The following is a 25,320-nucleotide window of genomic DNA, read 5'->3' as shown; positions in this document are numbered from 1 at the left end:
TGTGAAAGATGTCAAAATGCTTAAACAGCAACATTTCATGCAGACGCCATCGGTTTCATCATATCCTGTATGCATGCGACATACAGCTTAAATTGCAGCAGCATTACCAGATATATTTTTGAAGTGTTCTGTTTATGAAAAATGTATGTTTTTTAGCTCATAGCCATTGAATTATTTATCGGCAAGTGCCTATTTTTAGGACGTAGTCAAACTCAGTCCCAATGAACACATGACCAGTGGTGCAGGGATTTAACTTTCTGTCAGCATTCCTCATCTTTTAGATTTGAATAAGAAAGCAGATTTGGGTTTATTGGGTGTTGAGATTAGGAACCATGCTGACATTGGCTGTCAGTAATTGATGGGTGATTTAAATTCAGATGGATTAGTAAGAAGGACCACATCCGATAACCAATTTAAACATTTTTATTGTATCAAACAAATTTAGATACATGAAATCATCAATCAGTTCAAGTAAGATTGGAACAAATATCCCGGGATTTAATTGAAGCACACTATTACCATTCAAAACAGATCAAATGTTACACAAATACACCGCAGAGGGAGGGAGGGGAAAAGGGGGGGTGTATGTCATGTTCATGGTGGGCTTGGTTGTCTTTGATAGGAAATAAAACGCTTGTTGATCAAATGATTTAGTGCCATGCAAAGATGGTGTTCTATGACCAGGAATAAGAAAAGCGTCAGGAACGAATGTGTAATGTGCTGTTTGGAGATGAACTCTTGTTCTTGTTAAATTGAAACATTTAACCGGATCTGCAGACAGAATCTTGAAACAACGACATTTACGTACCACATATTCAGAGCTGGTGCAAATCTACTTGTCACACTGCAAAAACCAGTAAAACGAAATCAAGTCTCCAGTAAAATCTGCCAGCTGGAATCACAAAGTAAGATTTTACTTGAAATAATTCTCAACTGTGTGTTTTATGCTTGAATGACATGTTTTATCTGAAATACTATGTGTTGAGTACGGAAGAATAATAGGGCCAAGTTAAAAAGCATAGAGGCAATTTTTTTAAATTTTATTTTGCGTTCAAGAATTAACATTGAAATCACGTCAAAATGTTACGAATAAAGTCGGAGTACCGTTTTGAGAATAAAATCAGCATTTATGACTTTATTTTTGACATGCAATTTAAAAAGTCCCTTTTTAATGTTCTTTTTTTTTATCCCCTGCCTGAATACACTTCCCATATCTAAGTGAGTCTGGCTTTTACATGAAAGTAGAATAATATTTTAAGACGGAAATACTTGGTAAGAATTTTGGTTTTTGCAGTGCAACATATCAGCGTAGTTCTTAATTTTTTTTCTTGCCTGGCTTTTTCACCACCCTTATATATATCTGTTTACATGCCTGTGTGTGTGTGTTTTGTTTGTTTGTTTTTACAGTAAAAGCACCTTTAAACCGTAGTTGGGTCTGCTGCATTTCCTGTTACTTGAAACTAATGTAGACGTTCATTCGTAAACATATGTTGAATTCAAACTGTCAATCAACACAGACACTTAACAGTGATACAGTAGTTTATCATTTCAGAGTGATCGATTCTATCCCTGCATGTTATGAGGTACAATACAAGTACATTTATTGCTTTAAATGGAACGACTGCAGAAGTCATGGCACACATTCAATGATGGAATAATAGTAAAAAAAAAGAAAAGAAAAAAAAGACCAAAAATTAAATATATATATTTTTTGAACATAAAGGAAATATTAAGCCTGTGAGTTGTTTATGATGACGATGGTGATGATGGTGATGCTGATGATGGTGTGACTGCTACACAGAAGATGATCTCTCCTTGTTTACTAGATAGCGCGTCACATCGGGTTCACACATAGACCAGTGCAGGGGGAGCTGTAGAAAACAATTACATCTTAATAACAGCCCCATAGGTATGATTGCTGACACAAAACAAGTGTGGAAACCTTTGTTCTTGTTTTTAAGTTGGTAACTAAGGCCTGACTGGAGAAGAAAACATGTCCTGATGGATCTGCAGACACAATCTTCTGTCATTGTATCGGGCTGGCAGAGAAGACGGAGCAGCATTGTGTTGTATGAAAACCACTCTATTTTTCTTTCTCCAGGCTCTTTGTCTTCTCTTCTGCCGGCTGACTCGCGCTAGATGTCGACGCCCTTGTGTCTACGGAATATAGACAGAGACATCAAAGATTAGAAATCAGTATGAGAGAAAAATGCTGGCTGGTGGCTTTTTAAAGGACCCCTTCAACTATTCAGGGGATGTAATGCTGCAGGTGTAAATGAAAGTCGGATGCTGTGTGGTTCAAATTGTAACAAACGTTGAAATGTTACATTTGTTCTTCGTGGTTTGAGCCCTTGTATCATACGAAACATGAGTAGACTGTTCATGACAATCATTCCCTTGAGATATTTGCGTGTGCTTCTACACGCTGACAGTTGCTCAAACTCCTCCCTGAGGATTTTGAACATGACGATCCAATGTTAGATGAACAAAAGCTTGGGTCTCCGTCCAGACGCTACTTTCTTTCCTCTAGATGTCTGTTAATCATTATTTGGGCCCAAAAAAAGAACTGTGAATTCATGACAATTGCCAACAACAATAATGACAATTCAAGCAACAGTCACAGGGCGCATCAGCTGCACCCCTGCTCTCGTGTGCAAGTGATGTGCATCAGCCTTAGCGACAGAATTAGGGATTTATTTTACATTTAAAAAGTTCGAACATCGTAGCAAAAGTGTAAAATAATTAAAAGTTATTGTCTGTTCTGATGTAATATGCATTCATTAGCGTGTGCAGCTAACAAGCTTGCTACACATATTTGGCTGCCATGGCGGAGCGGTACCTCACTGAGCTACTGAGATATTTTGAGGGATTGCATTCGACAGAGCCTGCCGCATGAAAGGCGTGCACACACACACACACGCACAAACAAGCAAACACACACACACACACACACACACACACAAAAAGCATGACTTTTAATTTAAAGATCACAATCCAGGTATGCACATTTCTTGCCCACAAAAAGTGATATTTAAATTTTAACACATCCGTTTTTAATTCAATTTGCCTCACAACAAAAACAACCTAGAAAGTTGTTGGTTGGAAATTTTCAATTATTAGTTTGAGACAGCGGTGAACAAACTCCAGCAGTGCATGCTAATAAACTAATCATGACTGGCGTTTCAGAGAGGGAAAATTAGTTTGGAGAGGGTTTGTGAACGCTCGGCTGTGATTCCGTAACGGACAGTAACTGAAATGTGTCCCCGCTCAAATAACGTCTGAAAGAACTCTGACTTGAAGGAAACTCAAGAGCTGAAACTCAATCTTAATTCAAGACGCAAAGCTAATTAACAAATTATGATTGCACATCTGCAGTAGAAATCATCCCCCACCAAAAAAATTGCAGCCGCCCATACGATTTCAGCCATGGCAGTGTAGATCAAAGCTGCTTCACATGATGACACGACACTGAGCCTTTTGAACTGTTTAACACATCTAAACAAGCCTGTCTAGTGATAAAATGATGAAGAGTGCCCCGGGGCTGGGAAAAATCTCATTTGCCTTGAAGTACCTGCTTGTGCGTTGTTCTGCTGTGATGTAGGATCTGCTACGGCGATACTGGAACAGTCGTCTTTGGAGAGGGGACGCTCAAGTCCTCCTGCAGCCTCTAACTGACTCTCCCTGGAGAACTCTGAACCAAATAGAAGAGACGGAAGTGAGGATACTGCGGTATCCTGACAGATATCATCCCACTCCTCACCGCCGGTCACTGACACCTGAAGTACGGTGACATGTTATTTAGTCATGCTGAGTTTAAAATGACTCCATGTTCAGTTTGTGTCTCATGGGCTGGGAGCAATCCCTAAAAGCATGGCCGCCTCTCAACCAAGCTATTACTCCACAAACGTGCCAGTGTTTAAAAGAGAAATAGTGTTTTTTTTGCACATCTCTGCTAAAGGCTGAGAGAAACAACCCTGTCCACTCATGGTGCATTAGTCCAGAGCAATTACTGATGTGTGTGCACCCTGTCATCTACTCACCTGCTACTACAGCTGGAGAGCCAGCCTCTGCTTTTGTCATTAGATGTAAAGTATTGGCATAGAAATGAAATCTATCACGGTTTAACACGTTTCTATGGGGGAAAAAAGGATCAGCCTGATAGCTGAGTAATTTATGCTCACGCCGATAACACCAGAGGAATCAAGTCCCTGGTTCAGTTCCTGGCTGGTGGGACCCTCTGCTCCCTGACCCTTCCCCATCCATCAACAGTCTCCGCTGCATCAAATGAAGCCACAGGATGCCAGAAAAAAAAGTGCTTTGGGGATATAAGCATCTTTGCTGTCTCTGCTGTCAGAAGATTGATACCACTTTGAACAGTGGATATATGTGAGTGCAGCCTGCAGCTGCTTATCTTAGCACAAAAACAGCTAACCTGCAGCCTTGCTCTGTCCAAAGTTAACAAATCTGCCAACCAGCTCCTCTTTAAATCCACTAAATGTGTGTTTTGCTTGCCAAAAAAATCTGCAGTGTAAAAACAACAAGTTGCAGTTTAATGTGAATGGCCTCCAGTCAATAATCACATGCAGTATAACTCTTCTTGTTTTTGGGGGTAATTCGAATGAATCTGGTCCATTGGCATATCTAACAATTCTCATATTTAAAAATGAATAATGGTCCATCTCAAGCCATTTAAGCTATTTTGTACATGTTTTTTTTCAATGGAATATTTTTCCTATAAGCAACAGGATTGATTTTTGGAAGTGTAAGATCCATACTGATAATACAAGAGCACTCAATGTGCACCTTCAACAGGTTTACTAAAACAATGTAAGAAATTTCCCCCTAAACTCCAAAACGCATTTTTTTTTGTCCAAATTGGAAATACATCATACAATTACAGAAATAAAAAAAAAAGAATATAAAATCTGAATGACTGTCATCTGTGGTCAAGAGGTTCGGTGTATTTGATTGTTTTTACATGATTTATCTTCAAATTGCAAATCATACTTTTCAGGCATATAGTTGCTTGAAATGCACAGATCCATCCATCCATCCATCCATCCATCCATTTTCTATACTGCTTATCCGTTAAGGGTGTGTGTGTGTGTGTGAGGGGGGGGGGGGTGGGGGGGCTGGAGGGCCATCAGGAGCAATCAGCGGTTCAGTATTTTGCTCAAGGATACTTCAACATGCTCACTGGGGGAAGTGAGGATCGAACCAGCGACCCTTCGTTTGCTAGACAGCCACAAATTCATTTAACAGTTCTTTTTGTTATTTTACAAATTAAACACATGGTGGTAAAAACTAAGACGTGTGATCAGTTTTGTCACTTTTCTCAATCTTTGTATACTATAAGCTAAAAATGAAGCAGGAAGAAGAATTTCCCAAAACTGAACTTGTCTTTTCTTTGCCGCCCCCGTCTTCTAATGCCAGTGCTTCACATCCTCTAATACCTTCTAACCATATTATGAATTTACATAAATCCCTTATAGCCATTTTCATGATTTATACCTCCTTCTAAGCTTGACTTTTATCCTCCCTTTCCCATAATTCCACACTCCTCTCACATTAATAAACCGTCATCTTAATATCCTCTTTCCTCACCCTTTCATCTGCTCTCCTTTCGTGCTGCCATTGCGTTCCTCACTCAGAGCGGTGACCTTATCTGACCCGTGCCCTTCATTCACCTCGGCAGTCCAGTGTCCATCATTTCGTTCTTCTTCTGGCTTTTTAATCATGTTTTCTCCTCTTTCATACATGTTCAACTGTGTTTTTCATGACTCGTTACTAAAGAAAAATATTACATCTAAATAGACCTTAAATGTGATCTGTTCAAAATTATGAGGTGAAAAAGAGCATAAACTGAGGAAACTTCATACAGCTGCAAACTGGATAGGTCTTATTTCACCTATTTCTTCAACGCTGATTCAGCTGCAACACTGCGCAAACGCTCAAACGAAAAAGGGCGTGTGTGACATACCCTCCATTTGGCAGCGCAGTTTCTCAAAAGCCTCTGCAGTGGCCTCATCGTCGTGGGGGAGCTCCTCCCCTGTGGGGACGGAGTCTGGGCTGGGTCGGTCCGACAGGCAACTCTCTGAAGAGCACTCGTCCCCAGCTCCCTGCTGCTGCCTATACAGGTGGTGCTCAACCAGGAACTGCAGCTCTGGGGGGGGGGGGGGAGATCATAAAGGAGTTTGAGAAGGGAAAGTGTTAACAGTTAAAGGAGTGGGAATGTTGGAGGAAAAAGTGGTGTTAGAGGAGTGAAATGTAAAAAAGCCAGAAGCTCCTCGGGGAGATGGAGGCAGAAGAGGACAAGAAAGGGAAGGAAGTGGTGTGAGGTGAAGGGAACCAGCGATGGAGAGGAGAGGAAGATGGAGGAGAGTTGGTGTAGGTCAAGAGGCAAATCCAGCTCTTCAAAATCATATTAAACATTTTGAATAAATGACCAAAATGTCATTAACAGCCAGCACTGGTGGGCAGGTAAACACTCCTTCATATTACACTCAAGCCTTGCAGAGTAGGAGGCTGAAGGACTGTTTATTGCCTGTTTCCTTTAATAAGTGACTCATTACACTTGAGGCAGTTCAGCTCCAAAACTAAGTGAAGAATAAACATCCTAGATTACAGAGTCACACTCACTTTTGCATCATTATTCCTTAACTTAACTTTAGATTTTACTTGAAATTAATGTTTTACCATTGGAATTTAAATCAAAACAGCCTCCAGAAATACGCCTTAATCGCCGCTCCGCCACTGAGCGAGTCAGAGATTCAGCTGAGACACACCGCTTTACCGCCGCCTCCATTCTGAAACGGACGACTCAGCTTTACACGGATATAAATTAGGGGAAAGTGAGAAATGTTTAACAGCATTCTCCCTCCCTGCACACTCAAATGTAGAGGAACCAGCGTTGACATCAAGGGTAAAAAGACTTACTGGTGATGGAGGTGCCCTTTTGAAAATAGAGAGTTTAAATCATATTATAACCTTTATTTTAACCCAAAGGTGAATTTCTGGTCTCTTAAAAAAACAATATTGTACATTATTTTGTGTCAAAACCTCTTTTATGGAAGGTGTGGATGTGACAAGGCTTGATCAACTCTCCTGTGGCTAGTGGTGATGTCACTGGTGCTTGTGAAGCTGTTGCAGCGTCTTCTCTCCCAGCAATCTCGCTGAGTCATCATAAAAGAAGCTGTTACAACACGCCAGCCTGAAATCCTCTTCGGTGCTGACTCCACCATCACTGTCAGATACGTGGAGTTCCCAGGCGTTATTATCTGAGTCTTCCTGGCAGCAAAGACCTCCATCTCTCAACTCACACTTTTAATTATTCACTCATGACAACATGGATACACAATCAATTAAACTCTTTGTCCAACCAGAGTCCCTCATCGTAATCTCAGTCCCTAACCTGAGAAAAAAAAAAAGAAAACCCTGCATTTTTTCTGGTCTAATTCCCACCATGAATGTTTTATAGCCGGCACAAATGGCTTTAAACCTTCTGCACTGCAACTGGACGGGGCTTCACTCGACTCTTTTATACCTCTAAACCAGACATGATCTCTTCAACTCCCATAGCCGACACCCCCACAGACACAAAACCTCATCCAGCATCCAGGTCAGATTACACCCACCTGCTCTACACTCTACAAGAAGAGCAAACTGAGTTTCTACTCTACTCATTATTTAAAAAAACAAACAAAACACAAACGTCTTCAACTTTGTCAAGTGCTGGATCCGTCTCAATCACCTCATAATCTTTTTACACTAATATTTCATTTGTAGTATTGACTTTTTATTCATCGCTGGGTCCCGGTGGAACCCTGGTTGCTCAGTTTTTACTCAAAATAAACTGATTAGGGAATACATGCACTGATTCTACCTTTCATAGTAGGCGTTCCCTTTTGGCCTTTCCGTCGTTGCCGAGGTGAATTCAACAAGGCTGCCTTTAAGAAAAAAAACAACATGATGATTTCAGGCGTCAGGAAAGAAAGAGACAAAATTCTATTCTTTTGATGAGATTTCAAAACAACATGAGGGCATGAAATGAATTACCTTGTATAACTGGTTTGGGAGACGATCCTCATCGATTTCTGCGAGAGAGAGATAATCAGTTAAGTGCTGCACCACAATCATCATATAAAAGATAGTAAAGCATTAACAGTACACACATCCTCCCACACACTAGCAGCCACCGAGTTCTGATGCTGCTGCTGTGGCAGGGAGGATATCAGGTGACCTCTAGCCAGACGGGGATCTGAACACACACTTCCACACTGATATTTGTTCAAGTTAGGTGGAGGAATTATTTTATTTTGTTTTTTACTCTTTTCCTCTCTTTTACTTTCTGAATGATACGGTGAATGTTAACCTCTGCATCCAGTCGGATTAAAAGAAATGTTTACAAACACACACACACACGCATACCCTGAGGGGAATGAAATACAGTGTATTGAATTGTGCTCAGGAGCTTTCTATTGATTGGTAATATAAAAAGCAGCTATACAGCATGAACAAGATTTAATATTTGCTCACCAGAATGAGGAAACGCCACACACACACACACACTACAACACACACACAAAGAGTCATGTGACTCCTGCTAGAAAAAGATTATCAGTCTATATGTAAAACATTATTTTACATTCAGGACAAAAAGACAAGTATCTTTTGACCAATAACTAATCAATAAAGAACGTGTTGAACACAGAACAACTCTGCATTTCCAGCCTCCGAAGTTTTTTTCTAGGACACCACCTTGTTGCCTGGCAACCTACGCATCCCTAGACGAAGGGAGTGTGTGTTTGTGTGTGTGTGTGTGTGTGTGTGTGTGCATGTGTGTGTGTGTGTGTGTGTGTGTGTGTGTGCCAGTGAGTGTGTGCATACATTATTTCTACTTAAAAGTATGCACCAAGCTGTTCAAAATGCCAGTGATGTGATGTGTGTTTCTTTATTCATCTCTCGCTCTTTTCATGCACCAAACAGAACTCTGCTGATGGGTAACAACCAGCACAAAAACATAACATTTCCTTTTGAAAAAAAAATTTGTTGCTGTACTTTTACAGTTTACTGTCATGCCTGATACCGGATCCTATTTTTAGCCTCTCTCAGGAGTTTAATACAAGCACGATGCCATAAATCAATTCCAGGAAACTGCCGAGTCTGTGACTGCCCTTCGAGTCACAGGGTAAAGATTTGTAATCTGGTATTTGACGGGCAGTTTCATCTCAACAGTGCAAAACATGAGAAAATGGTCTAGACCAAAGGGAACTGGAAGTAAAGATAAACATAAAATACACTTTCGGCGATGGTGCTGAACGCAGATGAATCTTAGAGTGAGTCTCTAGCGTCATTGAAACGCTTGAGCGATATCAAAGAGCCGTGTCTTTAAAGAACGACTGTGTCTTGACCCTCCAGATGGGACGGAATTTGAGCTTCAGTTGCATCGGGAGTCCTGTTTCATGTTCGTGTATGAGATCAATGATTACCTAAGCAAAGCTTATAGCAGGAAGACTCGGGTCACCCATTTGAAAACTGTACAAACGCCTTGGATGGGTGTTGAGTAGCTTTTGTCATTTGTACTTTATGGCGATTGCAGACTTAAGTTTTGCAAGGAAAAATCACTACTATGCAATGAAGAGTGGGGACTTCTTTAAATTGTCCCACCTCTCTGACCCTCTCAATATTGCTCCCTTCCTCTGACTCTCCCCTCCCAGTTTATTGATGGCTTTTAATGATGTTAAGTTGGTTGTTGTTCAATACAGTAAATTATGTCCACATTAGGATGCTATAATGATATTGTACAAATAAACACTTCATTATCCGGTGACTCACAACTTGGGACATTTAATTTCTTACATTTGTTGCTTTATATGTTTTTATGTTCTTTTAATTGAAAGACTTAATGTGGAGTGTTTGAACAGAGTGGTGTTTACAGGTTTGGGTGGGCTGCAGACGATTTTTAAATTGGGCCACATCATGCTTTTTGGAAATGGTTGCCCTTAATCTCTGTTTTAGATTCTGCATGCAAGTATTCATTGCAGATGGGCTCTGAGATCGGGCTGACGGATGAATGAGGAGCTGTAATTGAACCATCAGATGTGGTTCAGATTGAGAATTATTCAATCTGGCATTCAAATGCTCGATATTCTGATTGTCTTCTCAATGTATTGAGCTCAGATTTAGAGACAATGCCAATAAAGGCCTCTCGAGTGGTGATCAGTCTATCGCTGCAACTCCCAGCTGACTGTCTGTCTGTCTGACACTGAGCCAGAGGAGAACAGAGAGATGCTTCTGCCTCCACTTTATCTACCAAGCTGCTTTATTTAGCCATCTAATCTAGCTGGTGATGCAATGCAGGGAATTTTGTTGTTGTTTATGTCTTTTGTTGGACTATTGGACTGTTTTTCCTCATTAAAACATAGAAAATGTCTTGTTTTACAGCAAAATTGAAAAAAAATAAGAGATAAAACCAAATTTTGCACGAGATAGTGATCCAGTAAAGTGTGACTTGTAACCTTTCGCCATCAGGATAAAAACAAATTAACATGAGCAGGTTGATCAACTCTATCTCCTCCTGTAGCACTGCAACAACAAAAATCACTGCTCTGAAACAATTAAGCTGTTTCTCTTGCCTGAAGTGATGAGCAGAGATCAGAGAGAGTGAGAGTTACCAGCAAAACACAAGATATATTGTCCTCAGCAAAATGCAAATAAGATTAAGACATTATCATACAAATTGTGTGCAGAAATTAGAGGGTGATGACAAGAGGTGGAGATGCAAAGCACACACACACACACACACACACACACACACACACACACACACACACACACACACACACACACACACACACGAAACCAACAAAACAGCATGAATGCCAAGTGTTATATTTTATCAGTGACACACTGAGCAGCCGCAGCAGCTACACACCACATTACATACCGCTACTGAGTCAGTCAATTTAAAGATTGAGTGTTAATTCTGTGCCATAATTGTTTTCCTAAATAAACCTGCAGGGAATATGTTCTCCTTCTTCTCAGATTTTTTTTGTGTCACATGTCACCAAATGCTTTATACCGTTGAATCCTTCAAATATAATGTTTGCATGTGTGAGAGTGTCTTTATTTAAACCAGTCAGATTTTTTTTTCCCTTTTATAGATTCGTCAAAGTTACAGGCAGAAGAACAGACTTTATCACAGATGCTAAGAGCAGACAGCGCTAGTGCTTTTAGGGTGAAGTATCTTATTTAACAGGCCCTTAATGCATGTGATCATGTTGTGGCGGCGTCTGGTTACATCCTCCCTTTTCAAAGCACACGAGTGGCTGAAATGCTAGAAACAGCAACCACATAAAAGGGTAGACAAAAAAAGCTTCATAAAAAAACTCAATGAGAAGAATTTCTCCAGGTTTCTGTAATGTAATAGATTAAATTGACTATATTTGCTTTGGTTTGTTTACTATCACTTGTCTGTGTCGAACACCAGCCTCACCACAGGGGGATTTAAATATGACACAGTTGCTGCCTCCTCATTATTTATCCGTTAGCCTGTTTCTGAGTTGTCTTTACATCTGGGGCTGCTCCTCTCTTGTGATATCAGGGTTCACAGGGTAGAGCAATCTGCAGGGTGTTAAATAATGCAGGGCTCAGTCTGACGCGGGGCACACCATTAGGGTACCAGCACAGCTCCTCTCTCTCATCACCATATCAGTTCCTCCCCATCCCCCCTTCTCTCTCTGCCTCATCGCTGCTCTCAGGCACAAAACTGTAACTGTCTCCGATTGTGTATCTGTGTGAGCTGATGTCTGTCTTTGCCTCTGTTGCATGATCAAGCCATCTGTTCCAGTATCTCATTGTATTTTTCAGTATCAGATGCACATTCTCTCTTAGCCCTGTCTCAAATGATTCCACGGCATCACATTTCTCAGAAAGTTTAGACATACAAATTGAGTGGTTTGAGATTAAACCCATCAAAATACATGTCCCACAGTTCTTACTGTATTTTTATTTTGGAAATTTAGCCTTGAACTACACGTGTCAAGATGACCATTAAATATTTGGAGTGTAGAGATCAATTTTAAACTCTATCAGGTCGCTTGTTCATGGTAGTCCTGTTTCCATTTATCGTAAAGAAAAAAATGAAATGAACCTGGGATACGTTACAAAATCAGATTCCTCTCCAATCTGCTAATTTGGAGCAAATAAATTCACTATACTACGGCAAAACATATTCTCATCAGAAGATGGCGGTCTACACAACATCCGGCATGGCTCTAACAGAGTAGAAGAAGAACTTTACCGCCACCTGCGCGCCGAAAATAGAGAGTTTTCTTGCAGTTTGGCAAACAAGGATTGGTCATGCTGGAATATCTGAACTGATATGGAATATATTCACATTTTTTTCCCATAAATCTCAGACTTCTAAATGCAGATAAATTTGTGACTTAAATTTGACTATTACAACAAGGCAAAGCACATGTCAATGCACCACCAAAGACACACTCCTGCAGTTAGCCCTGCTTTGAAAGATGTTTGAGAGGATTTTTACAATGATGGGACGTAACAAAGCACACAAATATCTGTACTTTTATATCTAGAAGACTCATTACTCATTCGTTTTGATGCACAACCATGTAAAAAGACTGTAGAAGATATAAGGGAAGCAAATCAGAGTTGTTAGACAAGACTTCTAAATACGTCTACCAAATGTTAAGAAACAAAGATGACCTCCGCCGTATTCTCTCATTAAAGAGATGAACAGAGGTGAGGAATGAACACTTGACTCCATCTACAGCACTGCCCCTGGCAGGCATGCTGTTAGGGGACTGGCAGCATCATCATGAGTGACAACATGGGTGAAAGTGACCCGGTTACTCTCTGGGTGTATTTGTACTTCTTGTTTTACTTTTATTTGAGGAAATACATTGGATTGGTACCTCTGCTTTTACCAGTCTTTTTACAAAGCCAATATCTGCACTTCTACTTGAGTATTGCATGTGTGTGCTTTTACCACAAGTATGAACTACGTCCCTCTCCATGTGTAACTGCTTCAGTCACTGTCACTGCTGCAGCTGCTCTTGCACTTGCTGACATACGCTAATAACGGGTATGTTATTTGGCTAAAGCCATGTTTACACAACCAATGACAAATGTTGCTTCTATATCCATCCAGTCATTTGCAGTATTTAATGCACTTTTCATAATAGTTGTTCATAGAAAATGACTCAACGATCAGTTAAATGACGTTCTTATAGTCAAAATTGCACAGATATATCACATTTATGAACTATTTTGAAAAATGTCTCCCCTGTATTTCAATTTCTTTGTGTTATCACTTCAAATGGGATTTCTTAGAACCACCCTAAGTTCCTTCTGGTTCTCTTTCTCTCTCGTTGTGTCTTTGATCTACCGAGCAGAGGGGGAGGGCTGTTGTGGATGCTCTCTGCAAGTTTACACAGAGATCAAGGCTGATTCAGAGACTCTCTGCATGTTCTGTGTAAAAGACTGAAAGGAACATGTACAAGTAACCAGATGCACGAACACATGCAGAAGAAACTGATCACAAATAGAGATTTTTGGACAAAAAAAACACAAATACAGCCAACTTGGAATGCTAAAGAAACACTGGCAGCTTGTCTCAGTCCTCAAACATACACCTATATTTGTTGATTGTCACCATTTTTTTTAATACTCCCAGCTCTTTACTCCCAGTTGACCAGCTCTTCAATCTGCACTGAGCCACATTACGAGCTCACACTCCAGCAGCGCCAGGGAGCGAATGGATGAGTCATATAACAGGACAACTCTCCAGAGGAGTGCTGTTGTGTTTGATCGTTCAGTTCCCATCAGAGGACACACACAGTGTTTTTGTTGCTCCTGCAGCAGGAAGATTCATTTGCTGCTGCCTCACAGCAACAACAGAAATCAACAAGAAATAATTGGAATTATGTGATAGGAATATTAACAACAGAAATCTGTTATGAGGCAGGTCGTGTAAGGTCGTCACACAGTTGGAATTTAGGGGCTTATGATTCACAGTGGTTGAGACTTGCTGCTGCAGAGGCTGATTCTCTGGTGGTGTGAGAATAGCAACAGTTAGCTGGTTCTGTGGTGTCATCTGTTTGTGAAAATATCTCATTCTCCTTTTCATGCCATCAGAAATCTCAGCAATCACCTTGGTGACTTCAGTTTTATGACTGACAAATATTCAATGACCAGAACCACCGTGAAGTTTAGGATGAGTCAGAACAATGCCTTCAGTGCAGACAAAAACAGCTTGTAGTGTTGGAGTTAAAGTCTCTTACCAGGTGACGATTGATCACTGGATGCCACTAAAGTGGCCGGCGTGGGTCTGCGTCTTCTGATCTGAAAAAGTAGAACAGATTATTCTGAAGTTAGACTTTAATCATTTGGGCACACATTATGACAAATTAGTCCCTGGCATGACCGCAAAGCACATGATGAAATTTCAACTTGATACATCTCAAGTGACTCAACCAGTCAAAATGCTAAGTGGTGCACCAAAATAACATGTTCTCATTTCTTGGCCAATCAGAGCCAGTCTTGTCCTGGTCCCTCAGTGACGGGTTGCACGGTGAGCATTGCCCAGCTCAGCATCCACTCTCATGATGCTGGCTATGCGACCCATATTTCTGAGTTGCTTGGATGTCTGTGGCAGCGATGCTAGTGTGGTGTGCAGTGGCATCAGCACAGCAGCCTGCTATTTGCTTCCTGACTCATGACAAACCGAATGTGACAGCTGCTGATCATTCTGTCACAAGACATGAAGGGACATGAGCGTCTCAGCGAGTTCCTCCTCAAACCTGCAGCACCTGTAACAAAACTGAGCTGAAGGTCGGTTCTGAGTGTCCACACAATAAAAAGTGCTACGAATATGTCTAGTGAAGCAAGATTTAATAAAAATAATAGTACTGCTCTGGTGCTCTTGAAATGGTACTTCACCCTATAAGTGTATTCTGCCTTTCAAGTACGTAAAAAGGGGTCTTGAGCTCTCAAAGATGTGCTTTCCCTGCTGTATTACAACGCTGTGACTCCAGAGTGCAGAGAGAAACAGCTATGTATATTTAGCTTGAAGCAAGATATGATTTGAATAAAAACAGACAAACTGTAGCACTTCTGGTTCAAACGAATGTGGAGCATGACCGAGCGGTGAGGTGACTCACTTGATCCAGCTTGCTCACATTCTTCGACATTCGTTTAGGTTAGCACCAAACGGGAGGTTTGGAAATCTTTATTTTAGCTCATATCAAAGTGTTTGGGATTGACTGAGTGTACTGCAGGATATGGCTGGATGTTTGTGAGCATTTACAAAAGAACATTTTTGAATAGTTTAGCTATTATTAGTAATCAATCACCAATAGCTCCAAGCTAAATACACACAGCCTGCTCTTTTTTTGCATTCTGGAGTCACAAAAAAGTGATGCAAGAGGGAACAAACACCTGTGAAAGTTGAGGACATCTCCATGTGAGTACTTGAAAGTCAAGGAAACTCATGAGGCCAAACAGAGGAAAGATAAGATTAAGAGAAAATCAAACAAAAAAGAGTTAAGAAGTGATTTCAAGATGTTACTGATTCTACAAACCTTATTTCCTCAGACAGGTCCTTCAAGAGCCAAGACGCCTTGACAGCAAGGTGAAGCACCTAATGTTTCACTGACCATTGCGCCATATTGGTTTCACTGTGCTCTCAAACATGGACCGTTGAAGGTACGACCCGTGAGGTTTAACTTCTATAGAGCTGTCACGGCTGATGTTTACGAGGTCTGTCTCCTCCTATAACCTATATTCAGAGTGATTACAGAACGATGCATTTGAAGTCTTGGATGAAAATCCCACAGGTGCAGAATTGGTGCAAGTCTTGATGTTGAGTGATGTAAAAAAAAAAAAAAAAATCCCAACAATCCAGCCATGACAGGTCAGACTGAGTTCACATAACAAAGAATCAGACCTGTGACTGTTTAGGACCACATGTGGGAAGTGAGTCGGTCCAGTTTTATTTATATAACTCAGTGTCACCACAGAAGTTACCGTATGGCACTTAACAAATACAACGGATCTGGGACAACAATCTTTAAATTACTTAAGCTTAAAGGGAACCAACAAGTCAGTTGGGGTGAAATAGAGGACTCCAAGTGGTTTAATCTGTTCATAGTTAGGAAATCTGAGTCATACGTGAGTACGATTTTTCTACTTTTATAAGGAATCAATTTGATCAGGTACGCGTCTACTTTGTGACCAGAGTCGGTGTGTAAGCAGCACCCAGATTAACTCTAAGCCGTCTACAGGATCAGGTGATTAAACATGCACCTGTCGGCTCCTTAACCCAAAAGGGATATAATACAGGAATCTAAAAAGAGTGTTACATATTTCTCTCTCTCTCTCTCTCTCACACACACACACACACACACACACACACAATCACTAACAGTGTTCAGTCTAAATTGGTTATTTTTGCACTTTAATGACATGAAATGCAGATATAACTAGAGATCTAATGTGCAGTAATGAAAAGCGAGCGCACACTCCTATCAGAGAATCACTCTCTAATTGGGTATTCAGATTTGAAGAGGCTTCATTAACATTCAAACCGTATCAGTGGAGTACAGGAAGGCTGTGTGAATACGAGAGCGAGAACACGAGAGCCTCTTCTTCTTCTTCTCTATAACAAGCAGTCAGAGATGCGTTACTGCTTTGTACTCCTTTCCAAGAAAAGTGCTGACCTCACATTCTGTGTGATATATCTGAGCTGTTGTTCTCTCTCTCTCTCTCTCTCTCCACTGCTCTCTCTCTTCATGGTCATGTGTTCTCATTGGGATGTTTCTGTTTATGTCAACAAAAACATGAGCAGATAGATTGTAGATTGGAAGATTTATCCATTCTGTTTCTTCAGCTAAGTTAATTTCAAATTTCAGAACTTTCTTTAAGTGAACTACAAAAATTTGACTATCAGTTCAATTCGACCTTTATTAGAGACAAAGACAGATGAGAGACAGATGACAAAACTCAATACTCAACACACCATCAAAGCAAATTTGAAGGGCGGTTCAGCTGTCCAGGAGTAGGCTGTCTGGGTGGCCCGGAAGTACAGCGAGAGCAGTTCTTCTTCTGGTTGGTTAAAGCCTCGATGTTGCTGTTCTCTGACCGTCCAAGCAAACTCTTCCTGAGTAGCCAGGATCAGACCTCAGACATGGTCGGAAGCTGTCTTCTGTACTGTACACCTGCCAAAATGATTGGCTTACATTTCAAACCACCAGAGTTTGTGTTCAGCTTTAGAAATCTATTCTTAACTGTTGGACTCTTTTTTTTGTGTGGACTTTTTGTATTGTGCATTTCTACCTTTGTGGTAGAGCAAAGCGCTTTGCTGCATCATTCACACGCTCTCACTCTGAGCCATGCTGACTCCCAGCATATGGGATGCAACTTTAGCAGCTATTAGTCAGCTCATTCATTTACTTTATCACACGTTGCAGTTGTCTTGTCCTGTGTTTGTTGTTTTATTTTTTTTATTTTTTTTACAGCCTCTGCCTCATGTCTGTATAAGTGCTATTTTTGTGTTTATATTTCTATCTCTGAAGGATATTTTTTTAGCATAAACATTGCATTATTTGTCTTGCCACTTGCTGGACAGGATGCTGGGGCAAAGGTCACTACTTGAGTCTATACTTTGAATCAATGAACTCCTATTTGATCCTTGTGTGCTTTGCTGCCAGGAGGGAAAATCCACCCCCTCTGTCCCACAGTAAAGCGCGCCGAGCCGCGGCTGTGAAGAAGCGATTATGCCCAGAGTCATTGTTATTCTTCTCACCCGGCTGCAGAGTGAATTCCCTGATCTTTCGCTCACACAAATACCACAGCTTACAGGACAGGCGTATTCCCTTCAAAACAATCCTGTCACTTCTCACCACAATGAACAAAAAGGGCCTTCAAAGTGGTGGGTGGGCATGTTTGATATTCTCTCTGTATGTGGGAGAAGTGGACAAAATGGCTGCAGAAACAGTAAGTAAGTGTGATATTGTCTCAGTTGTAACATTCTTTTCCCATTTAAATTACTGCAAAAGACAGTGGACGAGACAAAGTTGTGGTTTTATGGCTTAAACTTTTTTATTATGGTAGTATGAAAAACCTCATAACTCTCTGAAATTATACAATTTAAAGTTCTAAAGCCTTTCCTCCGAACCTCGATTTGCCATTGAAGAGATCAGTTAGTTTTTACAATCCAAACACCGTATCTGAGCTGCTCTGACCTTCAGTGAGGCATTATATGAATCGCAAAAAGGGTATTCATGCTCAGTAAATACCTGTATAGACAAAGGTTAAAGAGGACATTATCCATCCACATTATACTTGGTGGGCCAATGCATGACTTTGTGTGTGTGTGTGTGTGTGTGGGGGGGGGGGTCTTAGACATTGAACCCAACGCTGAGGACATATCAGCTAGCAGAAGTCATGTGATTCCTCCATCCTTCATTCTCTCATTTGAAATGTGATCTTTGCATTGAATGAGCTAAAATAAGTGCTCGGCCATTATAGGACCTCAAACTGGGTCCAATTTGGTGCTGAACTGATGAATTCAGAGCCCTTTGAAAACCCAGATCATTAACTTCTGTGTCTTTTATCTCTGTTCTTTCAGTCCATCTCACTTTCTCTTCATCCCTGGCTTCCCTCAGAGAGCTGTTCTCATCTTCTCCTCCCACACTGAGTAGAATCATGCATACAGGCAGTTTAGGGTGATATTCTGTTATTTAATCGCTAAAATATGTCAAATTTAAATACTTTAGAGTGAAGATATGTACCTGGATAAATAAACAACACCGTTAAATACCAACATACATTTATAGGTTTTAGTTGCTCTCATTTATCAAATCATCTCCATTTGAGCTACATACACATCCAGTATCTAATAAATGCCACGCTGGGCTGACCTGTGGTTAGTTACCACTGCTAAGCTGTGAGAAATGATCCGTCTCAATAAGTAACAAGTTAAAACACATTTTTTTCTCTTGAACATGTACAACAGATGTTTATGCTTCTTCCAAAAATACAAAGTAGAATGTTTTGTCCTCAGTCAAGGACAAAGACTGTCTGACACATCTGCGGATATTGGGGAGGACAATTTCTCTGCAATGAAATCGCAGCCCTGCCAAATTTCATTGTCAGTCGAGAGATAAACTAGCGGTGTTTATCCTGTTGTACATCCTTCAATTATACCTCAAGAACATCAGCTTTACTTGTAGTTAAAAAGTGGAGGAAAAGAGGAAAAGTCAAGACAGCGTTAATCTCATCTATTCTGCAACAAATCTCAGAGGCATATTTCACAAAAATGTCAAATTATTCATTCAAATAAGTAAAATTTAACTCAACGCTTAAGAAAATTGAAGAAAGAAAACGAAATCAAGTTCTGTATTTTACATTATTCACACAGATCATCAGGCCTTGACCTCTAGCAGTCTCTGCTTGTTTAACACAGCTGGTTCTAATGGGAGGTTGGGATCAGGATGGGACTGTGTGTGTGTGCGTGTGTGTAAGGACGTGCTGTTTTTGTGAGGGTCAGACCTCAGGGAGGCAGTTCTGAGTGACATGCAGTTCTCTATGGAGGCTGATTCACCATGCTGGGAGGTGTCAGGTTGCAGGGATTACTGAACCATGGCTGAGGCCCCCTGGTATGACATTCATCAGTGTGTTTGCAAGTACACACTCATACGCACACACACACTGCACGAGCGCACACACACACACACACACACACACACACACACACACACACACACACACACACATGAGTTTTTGGCATGTGGAGATTCACGTTTATTCCTTTGTTTGTTTATCTCTGTCTTTACAGGATGTTTCTGTCACAATCTTGGGCTTGTCTTGGCCACACAAACACACATCCCTGCTGACACTGGAGTAGGCAAGGCGTGAGCCTGCACTTGTCTACGCTGCACCTCTCTAGAAACACAACTGTACTGTATATCACCGCAACGCTGACCAGCATCCATCTGTGATTGGTCCACTTGGTAGCATCACATTTCCTCCTACTCATTTCAACACCATCTCGTCTTCCGGGCTTACGAAACATTTTGTGCAACCTTTATCAGTTTCAATTCCAAAAAGGTTTCAGCTACCATTGTTATGTATAAACTCAACACAGTTGCCTTTTCACTGCTGTAATTGCATTGTAATAAGGCCACATCAAGGATTACTGCTCAGAGTGCTGCAGGGGGTTCCTTGGTCAGGGCGAAAGGGGAGCCGGATCCATTCATGGAATGAGAAGGGGATCTCAAAGTTACCCTCAGGGGGTTACAACTCAAAGAGAAGTGAAAATCTAAATGAGAACCGACACTGCCTTGCAACTACTAATGGAGGGAAAATAACCCAAAACCTCCCCACTGCTGGCGCTGATCTGGGATATTGAGCTGATGACCTCGCATCAGCGGTTATCAGCCGCCTGATGACAGGGAGGAGTGACAGCTGCCCCTCACAACCCTGACCATAAATCCATGGGATTTTTACACTGGATTTTGCAGAAAAAAAGATTTGTGGTGAACAAAGTGTTGTGAGATGTAGTTTGTTTCGCAGCTAAATCTTCACAAATGAGCTCCACCACATTGAGGATTACTGAAGCGTAAATACAATCATGAGAAGTTAATCACAAGTCAATAGAAGCTGAACTGAAAACCAATCTGAATAAACATTGACTTGGAGACAAGGTAACCAGATGTTTAAGCATGCAATTTTTTTTTTTTGTTTAGTTTATAAGACTTACTCATGTGCCACTTTATCACAGCATAGGTCTGTGCTACAGCCTACAGTCCCCATGGAGCTGACACACAACGATGAGCCATGAACCATCATAAAGTGAAAGCCTAAACCTAATTTAATTCAAACCCCCACACCGAGACCCAGCCTTAACCCTCAAATGGCCATTTAAACTTGTGGGGTCCAGTGTTATGGCCCCACAAATGATGTCAAACCCTGCATATATGGTTAAATGAGGCCATACACACAGACACACACACTCAAGGGAAGGCACTCGCAGTGGTCTCAGAATAAACAGCAACAGGATCCTAAAAGGGAAAAGTCCCAGTGGCAATCGGCCAAGCTTTGGTCTTACCCATTCAGACGGAGAGGTAAAAACTCTTACATAGGAAGGAAATGAGATCTATTTGCTGCTAAAGTAGAGTACAGGGAAACATCAGACCAGAGGCATTCAAGAGCCTATTGAATCAGACTCAGATCAGTGTGTCGAAATAAACCCAGACAGTGAACACTCGCTTCCTAACAGACACAGCACTGAGACCTTCGGTTATTGTTTATTTGTATCATACTGACACAAAGACAAAGAAGGAAACAGAATGTTCTTAAACGATGCTCAAAGATGCAGATGTGCGAACACTTTTATAGAAAAATACTTGACAAATGTGGCTCAGGCACAGGTGTAGCATTCTTGAGATGTGAGTCTAAGGCCTGAATGATCACGTTGTCCAATCTTGAATTGAGCAACACATGGTTACCAGGGTTACAGTAATTGACCCAACAAAACCTCCTCGAGGAGCAACCTTGTCAGAAGTACATGCAGCTGGTGTTTCTATTTCTAGTTTAACCAAACTGACTCCGATTTTATTCAAAGATAAACAGTTGGCCGCCTCTCCATCATTTGCATATGATGTGAACAAATTCATGGTGTTTCTGGTGACGTCCTTAAAATGTTTCACCCAAACCTATCTCAGTATCCAAGATATTGTTTAGGTCATTCTAGGACTTGGCATGTGCTTAACAAGACCTCGGGTCTTGGGTGGAGAAGAATGGCATTTTTGATCATAGATACACTGTCCGAGGTTTTGTCATATCATAAAAACATGTTTCTACTACACTGACCTCTCACAAACAAATAATGTCTTCCATGAGGACATAAATAAAAGAGGGAATGCATAGCTGTTCGAGAGTGACATTATCAGGCGGCAGGGTCGTTTAATGGGAAGCAGTAGCTATAAATCTGTGTTAGCAGTAGGAACACTAGCAGCACATATAAGCCTAACACACACATCCACTACTCACAGTGGAATCATCAGCGATTTGAATCCAGTTTTAGAAATGAGCTGGTGAGTTTCCCGAAAAAAAATCAAATATTTCTGATGCCGATACAAATACTCCCAAGGTCAAGCATTTTTGAGTATTTTGAACACCACTGCAGCATGACTTTGAGGTACCTCCACACATCCAAAGATTATCATGCACGATGAACTCTGCAGGGCTCAGTTGTGTATCATCACATGTACTTGTTCTATATCACTACCATTCCCAAAACTTTGTGAGTGCACAAATGAACTCACTAAAGATGTCACAAGTACACTGCAGGGCACAGCAGAGTGGGTCCAAAAATAGTTTGGTCCCAGATAAATTATTTAATGTATTTTAACAAAGTACCAGTATTTTAGTCAGTGAGACGATGCCTCATTAAAAAAAGAGAAAAACGTCTGTATCCTGCATGACTTTCTGTCCTCTACCTGAACATTTTAGCCTGTAATTGTCTCACAGTTACTCTCACATGCATATGCGCACCCACACATTCAGCCTGCATACCAATAACTCGAACCATCCCTTATCCCCAAACCTATCTGATACCCTGTCCTCACACAAGGGCGAACTCATGCACCCACATTCCCACGAAGCCATCCTCACAAGGTTGTCAGAGATGGCTGAAGAAATTGGGCGCAGCAGAAAAATAGATTGGGTGCATTCAGACACATCCAGTACCTTTTAGCAGGTTTTTCTGAAGACTCATTCATTATAAATGGCTTGTCTTGTTCATGTTATATTTATAAAAATGAGCAAATGGGACATATCTTTTCACTCGCTGCACGCCTTGTGCCGGCTGCCTTTTCAGTCACTGGCAAGAATTCTTTTCTGGTGCCATGAGCTGATTTTGCTTGCATTGACATTCTCCAATAACAATATAAATTACAGCATCAGACTGTAACTGATTCTATCGAGTTGTTACAAGGCATAAAGCAACTTTTTATCTCAATGTTGCACAATACAGCAGAAGAAACATCCAACCTTGGAGACACGTCAGTGTTGCAGCAGCCTGTTCTAACATATTGTGTCTTCAGAAACTTGCTTATCTGTGTGTGGTGGTTGAAAAAAAAAAAATCAACCTTAACATCATCATCTTCACTTTAGGGCTTGTTTCACAGGACACAGCCAGTTAATTGGGTGCATGCGAGCAATAAGAAACTGGAGCTGAGGCTTTTATACAGCAGCTATTTATCATCCAACTAGAATAATTATCACTGAGCTCCGAATGAATGTTCCTCAGTTACTTTTAAATGACAAGAAAAAGCCATTATTCCTCCTTAAAATACCTTCCACAGTAAAATCTCACATAGAGGCTGTGCGTCATCACCCATGTCACTGATACGTGGAAAAAAAAAACAACCTTTAATCTGATGCCACTCTTCTAGGTCTTTACCTGTTCAGCTGCCTCCGGGTCCAGGTGGGTGTCCAGCAGGGGGACAGTGAACTGGATCTTCCTGGGGCTCCCGGTTTCCATGGTGGCACTCTCTGTCAGGAGGAGGATGAGGAGGAGAAGGAGGAGGTGGAAGGGATGATCCGAGTAATGAGAATCCCCTCAAGAGGAAGGTTAAAAAAGCTTAGTGGAGGTGGCTGAAAAAATAAAATAAATGGACTCTGGTGCTCAGGAAACAAAACAATGAAAAAGCTTGTTATAATTTCTGTCTGATCTTCTTCAGTCTTCAGGCAGTCCTTCCCCCTGATCACTTTGCTTTTCCCCACCTATTTTTCCCAGTTCTAACCTGTTTTGATTTTTGGTTTTTTTTTTTTTTTATCTCAGGCACCTGCTGGGCTCTATTCTGGCTTCACACTTCTCGGTCTCTCCCGGCTCTCAGCGCTCGGACAAGGGCATTCTGGGCAAGAAACACCTCTCCTTCACTCTCATTTGCTGCGCTTGCCTCTCTTTTACAGCAAGTCCCACCCTCTTTTCTACGTTACTTGCTCTGCAGCAGGAGAGTGAGGACGCTGTCTCTCTCTCTCTCTCTCTCTCTCTCTCTCTCTCTCTCTCACTCTAGGAAAAGATGTATCATCCCACCCCTGCTTTAAGAAAAATTATTTCTAAAATCTCCTACCTACACATGCTAACACACACATATACTGCATATATATATATATATATATATATATATACATATATATATACATATATATACATATATATATATATATATTTATATCCTATTTCAGCAAAGAGACTGAAAAATCTCTTATGTACACATATAGAACATACTGACTCCCACACATGATTCAGAACATTGACATATTTCATAACAGCAGCAGTGAGCAGTGGCACAAGGTCATACAAAGACAACTTTGAGCAGTGTGAATAATCTGGTCTGTTGTCCATGGGTGAGCCAAGTTGTCCTTCCGGCTGCCTGACCATCTTCATTGATCAACCCCTGAGTCCTTCCACCACTCACGCTGCCTGCATAAAAGATGTGGAATGAAATGCGAAGCCATTGTGGAGGTGTTTTGAACCTGTAGTTTTTACACTGGCCAGCAGAAGAAAAAAAAGCCCAAGTTGAAGACCATTAGACAATGATGCTCTGCGTTACTTGATTAAACCACTTGCAAGACATTTTCCCATCAATTTCCATAAAACCAGATGGATGTAGACATTTTCTGGATCAGGTACTCCAACTTTGGTAAATCTGTCCACAGTTGCATCATGACTGTGTGTTAGGCTCCAACTGAAGAGACCCAGAGGCAGACTCAAGACATTCCAATTAAATAGTTTTATTAAAATGTAGACGGGAACTGGGAATGGCCAACAAGGAAGAAGTGGCACAGCTGAAGCAGAGGGCGATGAGATGGCTGAGGGCAAGTGAGGTGGATGAGCAGGAAGGCAGATTGGTGGCACCGGTCCTGAGCACCATCAAGCAGGTTAGCACCACTGAGAGTAGTGGCTGAAGAGTACATGAAGAGCCGGTGTAGATATACTGCTTGAGTTGATTAGTGGATTGGTTGCAGGTGAGTCAGGTTGGCAGCTGGTGATTGGGAGGATGGCCACTCCCAGACAGAGAGGACAAACAAGATACACAAGACACAAAAGGGGAGGGGAAAACAGTGGGAACAACAAGGAAATGAGGAGGCACCACTGGACAATGACACTGTGTGAGATACAGTTGTAAAATTTAAGGCCCATATCAAAAAATGCCTTTGAAGAAATGGTACAAGCCGCAGTCTTTACACCTCGCCCCTGGCCGCTTGACATTTGAAGTCACAAAA

The 25,320-nt window shown here is 41.2% G+C and overlaps 1 protein-coding gene across 2 annotated transcripts; it reads right to left on the bottom strand.

Annotated features, from left to right (window-relative positions):
* Nucleotides 1-411: 411 nt before the first annotated feature.
* LOC147268301 (protein phosphatase 1 regulatory subunit 1A-like) lies at nucleotides 412-23,981 on the bottom strand. 2 transcript variants are annotated; one of them, XM_086199767.1, is made up of 7 exons: nucleotides 23,492-23,979; nucleotides 14,307-14,367; nucleotides 8,056-8,093; nucleotides 7,883-7,946; nucleotides 5,981-6,163; nucleotides 3,572-3,691; nucleotides 412-2,157 (listed from the first exon to the last, which is right to left on the bottom strand). In XM_086199767.1, the coding sequence occupies exons 1-7, from the start codon at nucleotides 23,570-23,572 to the stop codon at nucleotides 2,084-2,086; spliced, it is 621 nt and encodes a 206-aa protein (XP_086055893.1). In that variant the 5' UTR covers nucleotides 23,573-23,979; the 3' UTR covers nucleotides 412-2,083. The 2 variants fall into 2 exon arrangements, with proteins under 2 accessions (XP_086055893.1, XP_086055894.1); XM_086199768.1 differs by lacking the exon at nucleotides 3,572-3,691 and having other exon boundaries at nucleotides 23,492-23,981.
* Between the last annotated feature and the right edge of the window lie 1,339 nt (nucleotides 23,982-25,320).

This window comes from Aulostomus chinensis, chromosome 3, assembly GCF_037954235.1.
Source record: "Aulostomus chinensis isolate RoL2024-O1b breed Wild chromosome 3, RoL_Achi_v1.0, whole genome shotgun sequence".
Lineage (NCBI taxonomy): Eukaryota > Metazoa > Chordata > Actinopteri > Syngnathiformes > Aulostomidae > Aulostomus > Aulostomus chinensis.
The sequence above is the reverse complement of the archived record's forward strand: the minus strand, read 5'-3'. Positions and strand labels throughout refer to the sequence as shown.

Coding starts and splice junctions, on each gene's coding strand:
- LOC147268301 (XM_086199767.1), bottom strand. CDS start 23,572: ATGGAAACCGGGAGCCCCAGGAAGATCCAGTTCACTGTCCCCCTGCTG. Junction 6,164..7,882: donor GGGAACGCCTACTATGAAAG/GTAGAATCAGTG, acceptor CCCCCCCCCCAG/AGCTGCAGTTCCTGGTTGAG. Junction 3,692..5,980: donor ACTGCGCTGCCAAATGGAGG/GTATGTCACACA, acceptor TATTTGGTTCAG/AGTTCTCCAGGGAGAGTCAG.